The 15,437-nt window shown below is 49.8% G+C and overlaps 1 protein-coding gene across 6 annotated transcripts in view; it reads right to left on the bottom strand.

Moving 5' to 3' along the window:
- The window catches only part of SHROOM2 (shroom family member 2), a 135,488-nt gene that overhangs the window by 64,239 nt on the left and 55,812 nt on the right, over positions 1–15,437 (bottom strand). For all 6 annotated transcript variants that reach the window (XM_033420219.2, XM_033420218.2, XM_004265520.3 and 3 more), the window contains exon 2: positions 9,601–9,752. In XM_033420219.2, the coding sequence (XP_033276110.1) occupies positions 9,601–9,752 (152 nt within the window). The remainder of the gene's footprint in view (positions 1–9,600; positions 9,753–15,437) is intronic.

Genomic DNA, 15,437 nt, shown 5'->3' with positions numbered 1-15,437 from the left:
TCCGCCCCCTCAGCTGCCAGCGCCCCGAGGGCAGGACCTATGGGTACGACTTCAGCCGCCTGGCTGGAGCGCTTCCAATGTACATTACGTGAATGAATAAAAACAGAGATCAGACCACTCTGTGAATGGCGGAGTTGTTTTCCCGGGCACTGATCTGACAACACGATGCTGTGGGTGGTGACATCACACTTGATAAACCGGGATAAGAGTCCAGGAGCTCCTGCCTTTATACACGAGGCGAAAGAGGTAAAGAGGAAAATTCCCAAATGACCTAAATAGCTGAAACTGATACAAGACATCAAAGCTGCATTTTAAACCAATGCCAGGGCCGTGTAGCAGCATTCACACGGGATAAAAGCATCAGGGTTCCGCCCCACGAGGCCAGGGCACCCCTTATCTGTCTCCCAGCAAGGGCAAGTGCACGCCTGTCTCGGCCTCCGGCGTTCCCCGGGTGCATAAGCAGGAAAGACCGTGTAGAAATGTCACACAATGAACGCAGGCAGAACTGGAGCAGACCCAAATGGCCTGGCTATTTTTCCATTAACTTTTGCAAAGGGGGGTGAAGGGGACTGTCTCACCCAGCACTACCCGTACTAAAAACGCTTTGTCCAAACCACCCGAGGTCACGGTGCATGTCCCCAGTTTTCAGAAAGGCACCGATGCAGCTTCTTGGCTACACTTAAACAGAATGGATTTTTCGGTAAAGACACCCCGGACACTCAAATGTGCAACCATTAACATAACTAAGTACGAGCAGCCCTAAGGATGAGCAACAGAGCAACAGAGTCTCATACGTCAGGGTATAGAAACAAAAGTACGTGAAACGTTCTCTGCCTGCCTTAATATATTAGAAACCACCAGCGCTTCCAAACTAAATTATATCAACATCACTCGCACGCCTTCTGACGAAAACCAAAATCCTAACTGTTTACCGCTCTCTACGTGGCTTAGAATCTGAAACATCTCACCTGGAGATTCAGCTGATTAAGCTGGTTAAGCCACACGCTGAATCTGCATCTGAGTAGAAGCAACCTTTCCCCAAATAACACAGTCCTGCTCTGTGTGGCTTTTTCCCCCCGATTTTATTTCATAAAAACAAGAATGGCAAACAGCCCAAGCGAGTCGGCATCTGTCCAGGATAAACCTCTGGGTCTACTCTGTTTTAAGAAGAAAATAAGCACAGGAACAAAGGAATAAATCCCGCAAATGCTCAAAACAGACACTTTCCCCCTGAAATTTGAACGATCCATCTCAGACCACCCTCCAAAGGCAACACCCACCAGCATCCCCAGTAAGACAGACACCCTCTGTGGGAACACACAGTTTCTGCCCCAGGAAGAGCTCTTGGGGGTGGGGGAGAGGGGGAGAAAGGAGAGGAAGGGGGAGGAGGGAAAAGCAGGAGGGATACAACCTGCTGACGTCCTATCCATCCCTCTCCTCTTGCTGCTTTAGGAACACCTGCACTCATCAATGTTGGGGCCACGCACAGAGCCACCTGCCCTAGGACAGCTCCAAGGAGCCAGCAGCAGAGGGGAGCCCGGCACCACACTGGTTTGGTGTAGAACTCACTGCAACTCAGTGACGTCCAGAAACCCACGCACGGGGCAAGAAACTTGCTCCTAGCAGGCGTGGGTGCCGTCACTAGACCAGACACCTCCTTTCTTCAGATGTGTCGCCACGCCACCCCACGTGGCCGTCCCTTACGGCCTCCTGCAGCGAACCTCCATCCTTGGGTGTTAATCTCCTCCCGAAGGCAAGCTTGGCGGACGTAAGCAGAGTCACGGAAGGGTTTAAGGCCTCCGGCAAAGAGGCAGGAAACATACGTCAACCCTATGCATAACGTGGCCCTGGCATAAAAACTGCTCGCAGCAGCGGACGGCTCAAGAGGGCCATGAACGACGAAGTGGCAGGCGAAGTTCACTGTAGACGAGACTAAGATTACCACATACATTTGGAAGGAAGACCGAAAGAGTCATTACAAGCTATACAATAGAATTCACGGCCTGACAGTTAAGAGACGTGTTCCCTATGGTGTTTGAAATTCCATGTACGTTTTAGGAGCTGAACGTATGGTACCAACTTCCCTGTGAACGGAGGACAGTGGATGGTATCCCGGTGCTGTGCACAGAGCTTTTAGTGAGCATTTTACGGCATCGGACGGCAACAGCCTTAACCCAGCACCGGGCGAGAAGCGTCCCCTACTTCAGCACGTCTCCCACAGCAAGGGGCTTACCGACGCCTGCGTTAATCAGGAAAAGGCCTCGAGTGACCTAGTTTCGGGTCTTAACCTTTTCCAAGCACATGTGCTTAAGCCAGTGGTATAAGCACTGCGGCCACCCAGCAAACTAGCCCGTGGCCCTCAGGGAAACACCAGCGCCGAGATTCATCCCACACCTGCCCATCAGGATCTCCAGGGAGGGGCCGACACGGGGGAAGAAAGTGCAGGCGACAAGTACACAGAGAAACAGACACAGAAGAAGAGGTTACCACATCCTCCCACACTTTCCTGCGAGCAGCACTTCCTTGGCCGAACAAAGAGGGAAGGACAGGGTGCCCGGGAGGCACGGCCAGGCTGCCCCTGCTGGTGCCCCGGTTCCGCTGACTCCCGGGCAGACGCCAGGATGCCACCTGGACATCTCAAAGGAGAACATGTGTGCACCCGGTGGGGCTTCCTGTTACCCTGCTTTGTTTCCAGCCGACACAGCTCTGGGAGGGAAGCGCTGGCTCTCAGCTGTCTGGGAAAGAAACGTGGCTGGGGAGAGACAGTGATCTGGGTCCTTGTCTCCCAAGGCATCGCGCTCGCCCAGTCCCGGCTTCTAAACGATGACAAGATACACGGTGCCCATGCCCCGTGAAACCGGACGCCACCGCCTCGTGAAGTCAGCCCGCCACCACCCTCGCCTGGCCGCCGGGTGCCCTGCTCGCCGCACAGTCTGAAGCAAGACACGCACACCCAGCAGCTGTCACCAGCGGGAGGGCGTCAGGATGTGATCCGCGATGCCCACTTCGTTCATAAAACCACGGGTATGTGTTTTACACCGAGGCGCGTACACGCCTCTTCCCAGAACCTCCGAGAAAAACCAAGCCCGCACTGGCCACTCTCACCCTCAGGACCCTAAGCTGTTTTCAATCTTCATCAGAAAAGCCACGCTTTCTTAAGGTGCCTGGGCTGGGCAGGGAGTTGAGGGTTCAGGCAGCTCATTTATCATTTGGTGATCCGCAGGTAGGGCAACACTTGATATTGACGTGTTGGTGGCTCCGTCTATGAATTAACTACAGAGTGCCTTCAGACACCAAACACATTTTTTTTTTTTAAGAGTACGTGATCCAGGGCTTCCCTGGTGGCGCAGTGGTTAAGAATCCGCCTGCCAATGCAGGGGACACGGGTTCGAGCCCTGGTCCGGGAAGATCCCGCATGCCGCGGAGCAGCTGGGCCTGTGCGCCACAACTACTGAGCCTGCACTCTAGAGCCCGCGAGCCACAGCTACTGAGCCCACGCGCCACAACTACTGAAGCCCGTGCGCCTAGAGCCTGTGCTCCACAACAAGAGAAGCCACCGCAATGAGAAGCCCATGCACCGCAACGAAGAGTAGCCCCAGCTCGCCGCAACTAGAGAAAACCGACGCGCAGCAACGAAGACCCAAAGCAGCCAAAAGTAAATAAATTTATATATATATATATTAAAAGAGTACATGATCCCTTTTGGAGCTCTACATATAACACTAGTTAGAAAATGCTAACTAATCTCTGAGATACAAGTCAGATTAGTGGTTGCCTAGGGATAAAGAAACACGAGAATGGTGAGATTTAGAGAGAGAAGAAAACGTCACCGATTTAAGAGAAATCATGTTAAAAGCACTCACTGGTGCCTTTGTAATAAGGTAAATGGTAAGTTAGTATGCAGTTTTTTTCTTTTTTTCTTTTTTTTTTGCAGTACGCGGGCCTCTCACCGCCGTGGCCTCTCCCGTCGCGGAGCGCAGGCTCCGGACGCGCAGGCTCAGCGCCCATGGCTCACGGGCCCAGCCGCTCCGTGGCACGTGGGATCGTCCCGGACCGGGGCACGAACCAGCGTCCCCTGCATCGGCAGGCGGACTCTCAACCACTGCGCCACCAGGGAAGCCCCATATGGAGTTTTAAAACTCCTTATTATGTGCATCTTCAGTACTTACAACCGTAATTCACCATGTGCCAGACGACATCAACAGATCCTAGTATTGACTAATTAACCATTTTGTAGAATTTTATTCACATTTCTAGGCAAAACCACCGTTTCAGACTTTTCTAATAGGCAAAAGTAATACCCACACACAGTATTAAAATTTAATCCAAAATTACCTTTAAAAAATTTAAAAACACCTAAGTTTGTTTTTAAAAGTGTGTTTGAAAAGAAAAAAACATTTGGACAAACTGCTTGGTTTGGTTTTATATTGGGTTATATGTGTTAGTTAGACTATTAAGCTCTATCTAAACTAGATAGTCATCCTGCACACCCCTCACTTAAAGGGAAACCGGGTATGCGGATTACAAAGTGGGATTCTACACCAGGGCCCCCATCAACCCTTCACAGCCAAAGTTTGACCGGTCTCCCCACAAGTCTGTTGGATACGCAGTCAGCTCCACGGCCAACGGGCCGGGCCCCCAGGCCTTCTCTCTCCTTCTACCCCCAGTTCTCATGGTGTGTACTCCGAACAGAACTCACATCATCCGGTTTTTAGATCCTTAACTATGTTCCTCGAATTCAAAAAAAAAAAAAAGCTTCTGAACACATGGAATGATGCCCAACCTCGGTCATAATGACAGAAATGCCCATTTAAACGGTAAAAGCATCGGTCACCTATCACATCCACAAAGCCAACAAAAACAGACTTCACGATGCACGGTGCTTTCTGCCTCAAAACCTCCCACGCTAGGAACGGATCAGGACGGCCTACACGCACATGTATGGGGTCTCGGGTACAGAAGCATCACACCGCAGCACTGTCTGCTGGACACCGGAAGCACCGTAAATGTCCGCACACAGAGGACCTGCTAGACACACAGCAGAGGATCCAGACCGTGGAGCCGCACGGGGTCAGGAGAAATCTCGACTCAGAGCACTCACCCTGGACCAACCCCCATTTTCACGTGTAACACATAAGGAGGTACCTGTTTCTAAAAGGAAACCTAAGAGATTAGTACTGACACGGCCACTCTCCGGAGCGGCAAAATGGGAAGATGAGAGGGCTTGGGAGAAAGGCTGATGTATCCCACCCAGTTCTCGTTCCAAAGTGAATGTTGTCCCACGCCCACGGGTTACTACTCTGAGTACTCATAAATGCGGAATAAAAAGTCACTCTTGGAGTAACTGTAGCCGGCATTCCAACACCCACCCCTTAGGGTGATCCTGCCTGTCTTGATCACAGAGCAATAAACAGAGCCTCCTGGGGGGCACCGCCCAGAACAGAGCACAGCTGACCGCTTCCTGGGGACCAAACCTCCTGCTGAGTCCTGTGAACACATCACACGGAACCCCAAAGGCCTCTCCTCTTTAAAAGTGCAACGAGGGCTTCCCCGGTGGCGCAGTGGTTGAGAGTCCGCCTGCCGATGCAGGGGACACGGGTTCGTGCCCCGGCCCGGGAAGATCCCACATGCCGCGGAGCGGCTGGGCCCGTGAGCCATGGCCGCTGAGCCTGCGCGTCCGGAGCCTGTGCTCCGCAACGGGAGAGGCCACAACAGTGAGAGGCCCGCGTACCGCAAAAAAAAAAAAAAAAAAAAAAAAAAGTGCAACAAGCTCGCCATTTTTATCATCAGAGAAGTAATACACTTAGACTGTGCACTTAATGGATAAGATGGTAAGTTTTGTTATGTGTATTTTACCACAATTAAAAATTAAAACTTTTTTTCATGGGGCCGATACAGTTCTGTAACTGCTTGTATGTGTTCCACTCAACTGGACTTTGAGGGGCATCTTTCCATGTCACGAAATACTGACACCATTTTTTTCCCATAAATTTATTTTATTTATTTATTTTTGGCTGCGTTGGGTCTTTGTCGCTGCACACGGGCTTTCTCAGTCCCCTCTGCGGTGCGCGGGCTTCTCATTGCAGTGGGCTCTCCCGTTGCAAAGCACGGGCTCTAGGCGTGCAGGCTTCAGTAATCATGACTTGCGGGCTCTAGCATGCAGGCTCAGTAGCTGTGGTGCGTGGGCTTAGTTGCTCCGCGCGGCATGTGGGATTCTTCCCGGACCAGGGCTCGAACCCGTGTCCCTTGCATTGGCAGGCGGATTCTTAACCACTGTGCCACCAGGGAAGCCCACTGACACCATTTTTTAATTTTGTAGTAGCACTGGTATTCTTTTTAAAAACTTTTATTGACGTATAGATTTATAAGGTGTTCATTTCTGCTGTACAGCAGAGACTCAGTTATACACACACATATATATTTTTTTCATATTCTATTCCATTACGGTCTGTCACAGGATGCTGACTAGAGTTCCCTGTGCTCTACAGTAGGACCTTGTTGTTTACCCATTCTATATATAAGAGTTTGCATCTGCTAATCCCAACCTCCCAATGCATCCCTCCTCCGCCCCCCACCCGCCTTTGGCAACCCCCAGTCTGTGCTCTGTGTCTGGGAGTCTGTTTGTGTTTCGTAGGTAAGTTCATTTGGCTCACACCATTTATAATGGCAGCACTCTGCAGTATGGATGGTCCCTAATTCACTTCAGTCATTTCCTTTTGCTGAATATCTAGGATCCAAGAAATGAAATTCTGAGTCCAAAACAGGCCTTTTGACACATGTTGCCAAACCGCTTACCAGAAAGTCTCATCAGCATTACATCAAATAAGCACTTGTTTCCCCACATCTCAGCACCAACGGGCATTGCTATTCCATTAGATCTCGGCCAGCTGGAGAATCAAAACCTGGTTTGTAAGTAAACTTGTCGATCCCTAGTTAAACGTCTTTTTAAACACTTGTTTCCTATGTGCATTTCTCATATTAGAAACTGCCTATGAGTGTCTTTCATCCAACTTCCTACTGGGGTGCAAATTCCCTTCTTTATAGCTGTTGTTACTAAACCAACTTTATTACACACCTGCTTTTTCTTTTTTTGGACCCTAGAATAAGATCTGACATAGACCAACATTTCATTTTTACCTTGTGAGATGCAACCGGTGAAAATATTCATGCATCCTGATTCCGTCCCCCAGGATGTGTCACTGGCTCGGTTTTATTCGCTGCTGCCTCCCCCGGGCTGGCCGATGTCACACTGACAGGTTTTACTGAGTGAGCACCTCAGTGTCAGCATCCCCATGAGGCCCTCCAATGATGCCCGTCCCGGTGCAGTTCAAATCAATTCGATTCAGTAAGTCCAAGCCCTTCACTTGCCCTTGCGCGTCGGGCACTGCAATAAGGAGCCGCAAACTGGCGAGACGGTTTGCTCACCGCGTCAACGAAGCCAGTGTTTTCCCAGTGGGGGGAGATGGACAGTAAGCCAACGAGCCGTCTGTGTGTTCTGGGGGCTCGGGCAGCCCCGCAAAGGAGACACTTCAGGTGGTGGTTTATAACCGCTGTCTCCCCTGTGTGGGTCAGTGTCCCTCACCATCACCAGCGCTCCACCAAGTCTGACGGAATCCTGTGAGGACTTCACACGTCCTGCCTTAGGAGGCTTAATAAGGTGACCTCAAAGAAATTACACACCATGATGGTACCCGTCCTGTCCCTTGCTCCCCCAGAAGTCTCCAAAATGGCCATTCTGAGACTTCAGTTTTCTGATTTACAAGGAGGACAGCCTATTCCACTGAGAAATGAGGCTGCTACATTAATGTGGCAAAGGATGAAATTTTTTCCTTCTTCGTTTCTGAACCTCCTCCTTGGATGCTATTTTGGTCCCCCAAAAATAAATACATAAAAAGTCCACAGGGATAATGTCTTCAAGTCTGTACTAAAAACTGAAGGCCTTGAGTCAATTTACTTTTTAAAATATACAGCCAGGCTTCCCTGGTGGCACAGTGGTTAAGAATCCGCCTGCCAATGCAGGGGACATGGGTTCGAGCCCTGGTCCGGGAAGATCCCACATGCCGCGGAGCAACTAAGCCTGTGCGCCACAGCTACTGAGCCTGTGCTCTAGAGCCCGTGAGCCGCAACTGCTGAAGCCTGTGTGCCACAACTACTGAAGCCCGCGCGCCTAGGGTCCATGCTCTGCAGCAAGAGAAGCCACCACAGTGAGAAGCACATGCACTGCAACGAAGAGTAGCCCCTGCTCGCCGCAACTAGAGAAAGCCCGCACACAGCAACAAAGACCCAATGCAACCAAAAATAAACAATAAATAAATAAATAACATTTTAAAAAGTAAAATAAAATTTACAGCCAACCTTGGAAAGACTGCACTAATTCTGCTAAAAGGGGCACGTCAACACTTTACTATGAATTAGCCAACTGTAGAACACAAGGTCGAGAATTATTTCTATCTGAAACCAGTCACCAGCATTCCCTGGCGGTCCAGGGGTTAAGACTCAGCACTTCCACTTCAGGGGGCACAGGTTCGATTCCTGGTCCCCGGTTGGGGAACTAAGATTCCCACAAGCTGTGCAGCGTGGCCAAAAAACAAAAGTCACACAACACCTCCATGCTGCCCCGTAGGACCGTTCTAGTGCCTGTGTGTGAAAGCATCACGTGCCCAACTTCACGTTCCGACCCCTTCAAATCATGCCAACTCCTATCCACAATCTCCTTTCTCGGAATATGCACTTGCTCCCCTCGGACCTCAGCACAGCACTGGAAACACCTGCCAGCTGACCTGTAAGTCTATATGCATCCCATTTTAGCATAAAACCCCGAAACCTGGTAGCCTGCCACCTTGTGTAAAACACAAGCAATGACACTTCATCATCTGGAGCATAAGCAGTTTCCTCACTGCCAGAAAACCACCGACATGTCGCCAAGAATAAGATTTAAGTATTCAAAATCACTTACATCGAAATTAACAGTCAACAGTAATAAAAGAAGAAATCTTTTAGGAACCTACTGTATAGCACAGGGAACTCTACTCGATACTTTGTAGGGACTTCCCTGGTGGTCCAGTGGGCAAGACTGCACGCTCCCAATGCAGGGGGCCTGTGTTCGATCTCTGGCTGGGGAACTAGATCCTGAATGCACGCCACAACTACAAGTCCACATGCCGCAACTAAAGATGCCACGTGCTGCAATGAAGACCCTGAGTGCCACAACTAAGACCCAGCGCAGCCAAGATAAATAACTATTGGGAAAAAAACAACAACTTTGTAATAATCTACATGGGAATAGAATCTAAAAGAGTGGACATCTGTATATGTATAGCTGATTCATTTTGCTGTATAGCAGAAACTAACACAACACTGTAAATCAACTATACTCCAATAAAAATTAATTTTTAAAAAAGAATGTTTAAAATTTTTGATGTTGGATTCATCCTTGGCCAAGAGATAGATTCCTAAGTGTACATGCATGTACACACACACACGCGCGTGACTTAAGTCCAAATCACGATTGCCACAGTGACACGGCGTGGCCAATAGACTCCAGGTTTCACGGTCCCGCTCATCTCTGTTTGTAAACAAGGCACGAGGCCCAGGTCTTACCTTTTCACCACCAGCTTCAGGGTCTTATGCGACCCCTTCACCAGGCAAATCGCTTCCTGTCTAAACCCCGACAGACTGATGTCGTTGATGCCAACGATCTCATCTCCGGCCAACAACTTGTCCACTGCCGCGGCTTTGCTTCCTTCTTCGATCTGCAACACAGAAGTGTACCCTGTGAGCCTCTTGAACAAGCAAACAAGTCCCCAGGACTTGGCCAGGAAGACAACATGCCCGTGACACACGCCACCCACAGGTTTTCTCAGACTGGCTTCAGGACAACCCAGGGGTGAAGGGATCCACCTGGGCCATGATTCCCAGCGGGAGACCAGGGACGCATCCCTCACCCGGTCTGCCTCCTCAAGGTGTACCATTCACGGAGGGGCGGGAAAGCGCACGAGCTCTCAGAAACACACCAGAAACAGCAGAGCCAGAAATACCGATTCACTTTCTGGATCTCCTTCCTCCAAAAAATCATGATGGATTTTTTTTAAATTATTATTTACTAGTTATTTCTCATAGATTAATCCCGCACCTAGTTATTTCCGTAACAGCTGTATTTAGATATAATTCAGACAGCACACAACTCACCCATATAAAGATAAATGAGTGGCTTCTTAGTATATTCACAGAGCTGTCCAGCCACCACCACCACCCACTTTAGAACGGTTTCCTAACCCCAGAAGAAACCTCGTCCGTGCCTGTCAGCGGTCACTTCCCGAGGCTTCCAGCCCCTGGCAACCATGCGTCTGCTCTCTGCGTCTAGGTTTGCCTACCCTGGATATTTCATATAAACAAAATCCTACAGTAGGCGGCCTTCTGTGTCTGGCTTCTTTTGCTCAGGGTTTCAAGGTGCACCGTGTCGTAGCCTGCGTCACAGCTTCACTCGTTCTTATGGCTGAAGGACGCTCCACTGTATGGACCGACCACATTTTATTTATCCGTTCATCGGTGCCGGGTATTGAAGCTGCTTTTCCTTTTTGGCTACTAACGCTGCCGTGAGCACTGGTGTACAAGTGCGTGCCTGCGCGTGCGTCTTCACTTCCCTTGGGTGTACGCCTAGGAGTGGAACGGCAGGGTCGCACGGTAGCTACGGCGAACCTTGTGAGGACCTGCCAGACTGCCTTCTGAAGCAGCTGCACCGTTTTACGTTCTGCATCCGAGGGCCCCAGTTTCTCCACATCCTTGCTGACGCTTAGCATCTGATTCCTTTCATTACAGTCCTAGATGATTACACCACGCTGGGTACGTAAAATACTCCCTACTCAGTGTTGAACACGCGTGTATGAATGTGTGTTGACTGACTCCTTAAAAGCGTTTTATGATTTTTATCCTGAGGAATCTCAATCTTTAAATCCTCACCCTCGTCTGCCCTATACAGTAATAATCCAACTCAGCATCAAATAATCCATCGATTAACCAATCTGCTTTCTGTACTAGCGCTTGGCAAACTGGGGCCCATGCGTCAAATCCAGCCAGCTGCTTTTTTTTTTTTTGTAAATAAAATTTTACTGGAATACAACCAGAGCTATCTGTTTATACACTGCTACAGGAGAGAACAGCAGAGTCTGACCCACAAAGCCAAAAATATTTACTACTTGGCTTGTTATTAAAAAAAAGTTGCCAACCCCCGTTTCACACTGAAAAGCCATTATGTTTACGAACTGCTAGGACAACTAGTGAAAAAGATGAATGCTTCTAGGCACAGAGGTGTACGGGTTAGGAAGTTCGCTGCTGTTTGCCAGGACTAACCTAAAGGTCCGTTCCGAACCTCACAAAGCACTAAAGCCGTGAACGTTTCTCCTCCGGTAGTTACAGAGCTGGAAACGAGGCAACTCACAGGCTCCGCTCTGAAACCACGTGGTGCTTTCCTGAAGTCTCCGCCCGATCCCAAGGACAGCTGAACTTTTCCTAGGTTAATAAAGCAATTATTCATTGCAAGTCCACGGCATAAACAAAATGAGCACTCCTAACTAAACTATGAAGCGAACCATTCGGTTAACAACCGGTTTCAAAGTCTAGACAACTTTTATCCCGACATGATAACAGATCGTAAATAAGTTTCCACCCCACCAAGATTACACACTCAGCCACACATGGCCAAGGTGAAGGTTACGTGGTGGGGAGTTTCTGTTTTGGCACGCCCTGGGTGGGAGGCCAAAGGGCCGTCCAGGCAGAGGGTCGGTGGGCGGCTGCCTGAGGGGAGGGGAGGGTACCCGGGGAGAGGTGGCCTGCTCACGGGGTGACCAGCAGCGGAAGGAATTTAAAAACTGGAGGGACGGGGATGGAGGCCTCCTACACAGAAAACAGACCCACCAAGAGCTGAGGACAGAACCCTGGGGCCCCAACACGGAGAAACCTGGAAGAAGATGGGTGGGTGAGGTGCAGAAAGTGAACAAAGAGGGGGTGAGAGTCACAAAAGCCCAAACAAGCAAACACGCGCAGAGCTGGCGAGAAGCGAGGGTAGCGCGTGTACGTGTGTCCCTCTCCTTGCGATGATGCCTCTCTGAATTTCAGCTTCACAAGAAAACTCTTCAGGCAAGACAACTATGACCAAGGAACCTGCAAGGGCCTTAGGACAGCTTTCCAAGGCAGGACGTCCTGGAGGCAACCCGTGTGACTCAGCCATGACCTGGTGGGTTTTTCAGTCTCGTTCCCACAAACCCCTGGATGCACAAGTTCTGCGAGACTGTCTCCAAGCGCTGGCATCGAAGTGTGATGACATCGTGTTGCTTCCCCTCATCCGCAAAGACTTCCCAAGCTCCTCCTGCACCAGTGAAGACCGCACTCCGAAGTGTCCACCTGTGCTGTCCCGACCACACTCTACCTACATTCCCAGCAAAGACGGCACTGGGCTTGGGCGACACAGAAGCTGGGGAATTCTCCCCGCCTGGCTTCCTCGCCAAGACAAACTGTCTGTTTGACGTTTATTGTGCTCATGGAGAAAACAGTTGTAAAAGAAGACGTTTTGAAAACCTGCAGTCTGTACTCTTGACCCCCTCAAACTTCTCCCATTAGGAAGAATTAATTAGGCTTGAACTTGGTAGAGAGCAAACCTGAAGTTGGCTCTAGTCTCATAGGATACTTACTGACTCTGCCTGCCAGCACTGTACAGTGTATCACACATTACAGACACTCAGGATCGTTCTGTCACCGTCCCCTACCTTATAGTCAAGAGAGCGCTTGGCATTGCCACTAGCAGAGGGAACTGCCTGACATCTACAGCACTCGGGAGCCACAAACAGGGCAGTCCTGTCCCAGAGCCACCAGGCGAAGTTCTCAGTGCCGCTCGCTGTAGCTCAGAAGAAAAGTCCCTTTACAAAAAGACAGGCACACGAGAACAAATGACTCCACACCCATGATGCCTGTCCGTGTGTCACGGGCAGAATCAACGTCCCACGTTCACATGCCAGGTCAAATATTCTGGTCTGAGTGTTCACTGGCATTGGAAAACTCCTGTGTAGGGCCTCAATTAAGACTCAAGTGTCCCCAAATGTGCAGATTTCCTTGCTGTTCTTATGGAAACACTTTTTCTGGAAACAGCAGCGGGGGAAAAAAACAGTCAATGGAAATCTCGTTGGAACAAAGTTTTTGTATTTCATCCAACGGATGTTAGTTACAGCTGATCAAGGATGACATCCACGGAGGCCGGAGAACCTTGATTCTCCTGGAAGCCGGGACTCCCGTGGGAAGGAACCACATCAGGGCAGCAGGAGCGCGAGGGGCCGGGCTCGCTTGGCCTCGGGGCTGGAGATGAAAGACTTCACGAAGAGAGAGGCCCACGAAGGGCAACTTGAAAGGGGTGGCATGGATGGGGGCGGACAGTCCACAGGGGGGTCTGCATGTGAAGATGGGGCAGAGGCAGGAAGCCGGGCCGGTCTGAGGAATGTCAGCCTGGCCCAGCGCAGAGCTCTGGCTGGGGAGCGTTTGAAGATAAGGGCAGAAAGAGGAAGATGAGGAACTTGACCTTGGGTCAGAATCTGGCATGATATCCTGGAGGCAGTGGGGGCCCCCGAAGGCCAGCACGGAAGCAGGGGAGCGACCTTCTTATTCCAGCAAATGCGTCTGGTAGCTTCATCCTGGAGGCTGACGCGAAAAGAATTTCTTCTGCCCGAGAACAGAAGGCGGCGGGTTCTGTCTTTGTACTGGACAGAAACAAGGGCTCAAACCAACACAGGGCAGAGAACACTAATGTAAGTAAGTGCTCCAGACACTGGGAAGGAAGGTCTAAGGACAGAAGCGATGCTGGACGTCAAGGGCCACAGGAAAGGGGTCGGCCGGGGGGAGCTCAGACGTTGAGCGGGACTGATGTGGAAAATCGTGACACCCAGAGATCAAAACCAAAGGAGGAAGAATGTGTTAAGTCCAGTATCATATTTCAAAGGCCATGAATCACACCCGTGATTAATCAGTTATGACTATCTCAAAGAAAGCTTTGCTGTCTGGAGAACAAGCCATGAGAAAGCACTGCCTTTTGTGAGCCAGGACAATCACTGACGTCACCTCCTTGGTCTGCTTCATTTAACTATTTTAACTCGTTCTCCTTGAGCTCCCTTGTTTCAGAAAAGAGAGCTGACTCATCCAGGAAAAGTATCAAATTGTGAACTAATCGGAGAGTGCATCTCTGGTAACCGAGAAGCCCATCGAAAACCAAAAACCTCTCAAGTGTTAAGACGTGAACATACCATCAGTCACTGGTCCCTGTCTCCCTTCTTGTACATCCCGAGGAGTGTTTTTATCGACTATTTGGGGAATTTAAGCTTCGCCGTAGCTCTGGAAACATGCTTAAGAAGGAAATCCCACCTCACCCCATTTCTGGAGTATAAACGCTTTCTGAAGAGGTGAAATTGTTCGTTGGTTATTTTTTAGTCCAACCAGGGAAGGGTGGGATAATGAATTCAGCTTAACATTCCATGGGGGGTAGTTTTTCTTAACCTGACAACATAAAACATACTCAATGGCAATTTGGAGACGCAGTCACGCACGTAATAGGTCTTGAACAGGATACCCGGAGAAAAACATGGTCCAAAAGGATATGTGCACTGCGGTGTTCACTGCAGCACTGTTTACAATAGCCAAGACACGGAAGCAACCTAAACGTCCATCAACAGAGGAAAGGATAAAGAAGATGTGGTGTGTGTGTACACACACACACACACACACACACACACAATGGAATATTACTCAGCCATTAAAAAGAATGAAATAATGCCATTTGCAGCAACACGGATGGACCTACAGATTGTCATACTGAGTGACACAAGTCAGACAGACAAAGAGAAATATCGTATGATATCGCTTATATGTGGAAAATTTTAAAAATGCTACAAAAGGCAGAAACAGACTCAGACTTAGAGAACGAACTTATGGTTACCAAGGGGGGTGGGGGGAGGGATAGTTAGGGAGTTTGGGACTGACAGATACACGCTGCTATATTTAAAATGGATAACCAACAAGGACCTACTGTGTAGCACAGGGAACTCAGCTCAATATCCTGTAACAACCTGAGAAAAGAATTTAGAAAAGAATAGATACATGTATACCGTATAACTGAATCACTCTGTTGTACATCTGAAACGAATGCAACATTGTTAATCAACTATACTCAGATATAAAATAAGAAGTTAGGGCTTCCCTGGTGGCGCAGTGGTTGAGAGTCCGCCTGCCGATGCAGGGGACGCGGGTTCGTGCCCCGGTCTGGGAGGATCCCACATGCCGCGGAGCGGCTGGGCCTGTGAGCCATGGCCGCTGAGCCTGCGCGTCCGGACCCTGTGCTCCGCGGCGGGAGAGGCCACAGCGGTGAGAGGCCCGCGTACCGCAAAAACAAACAAACAAAACAA

Source organism: Orcinus orca, chromosome X (genome assembly GCF_937001465.1).
Source record: "Orcinus orca chromosome X, mOrcOrc1.1, whole genome shotgun sequence".
NCBI lineage: Eukaryota > Metazoa > Chordata > Mammalia > Artiodactyla > Delphinidae > Orcinus > Orcinus orca.
This window is presented reverse-complemented; position numbering and strand designations above follow the sequence as displayed.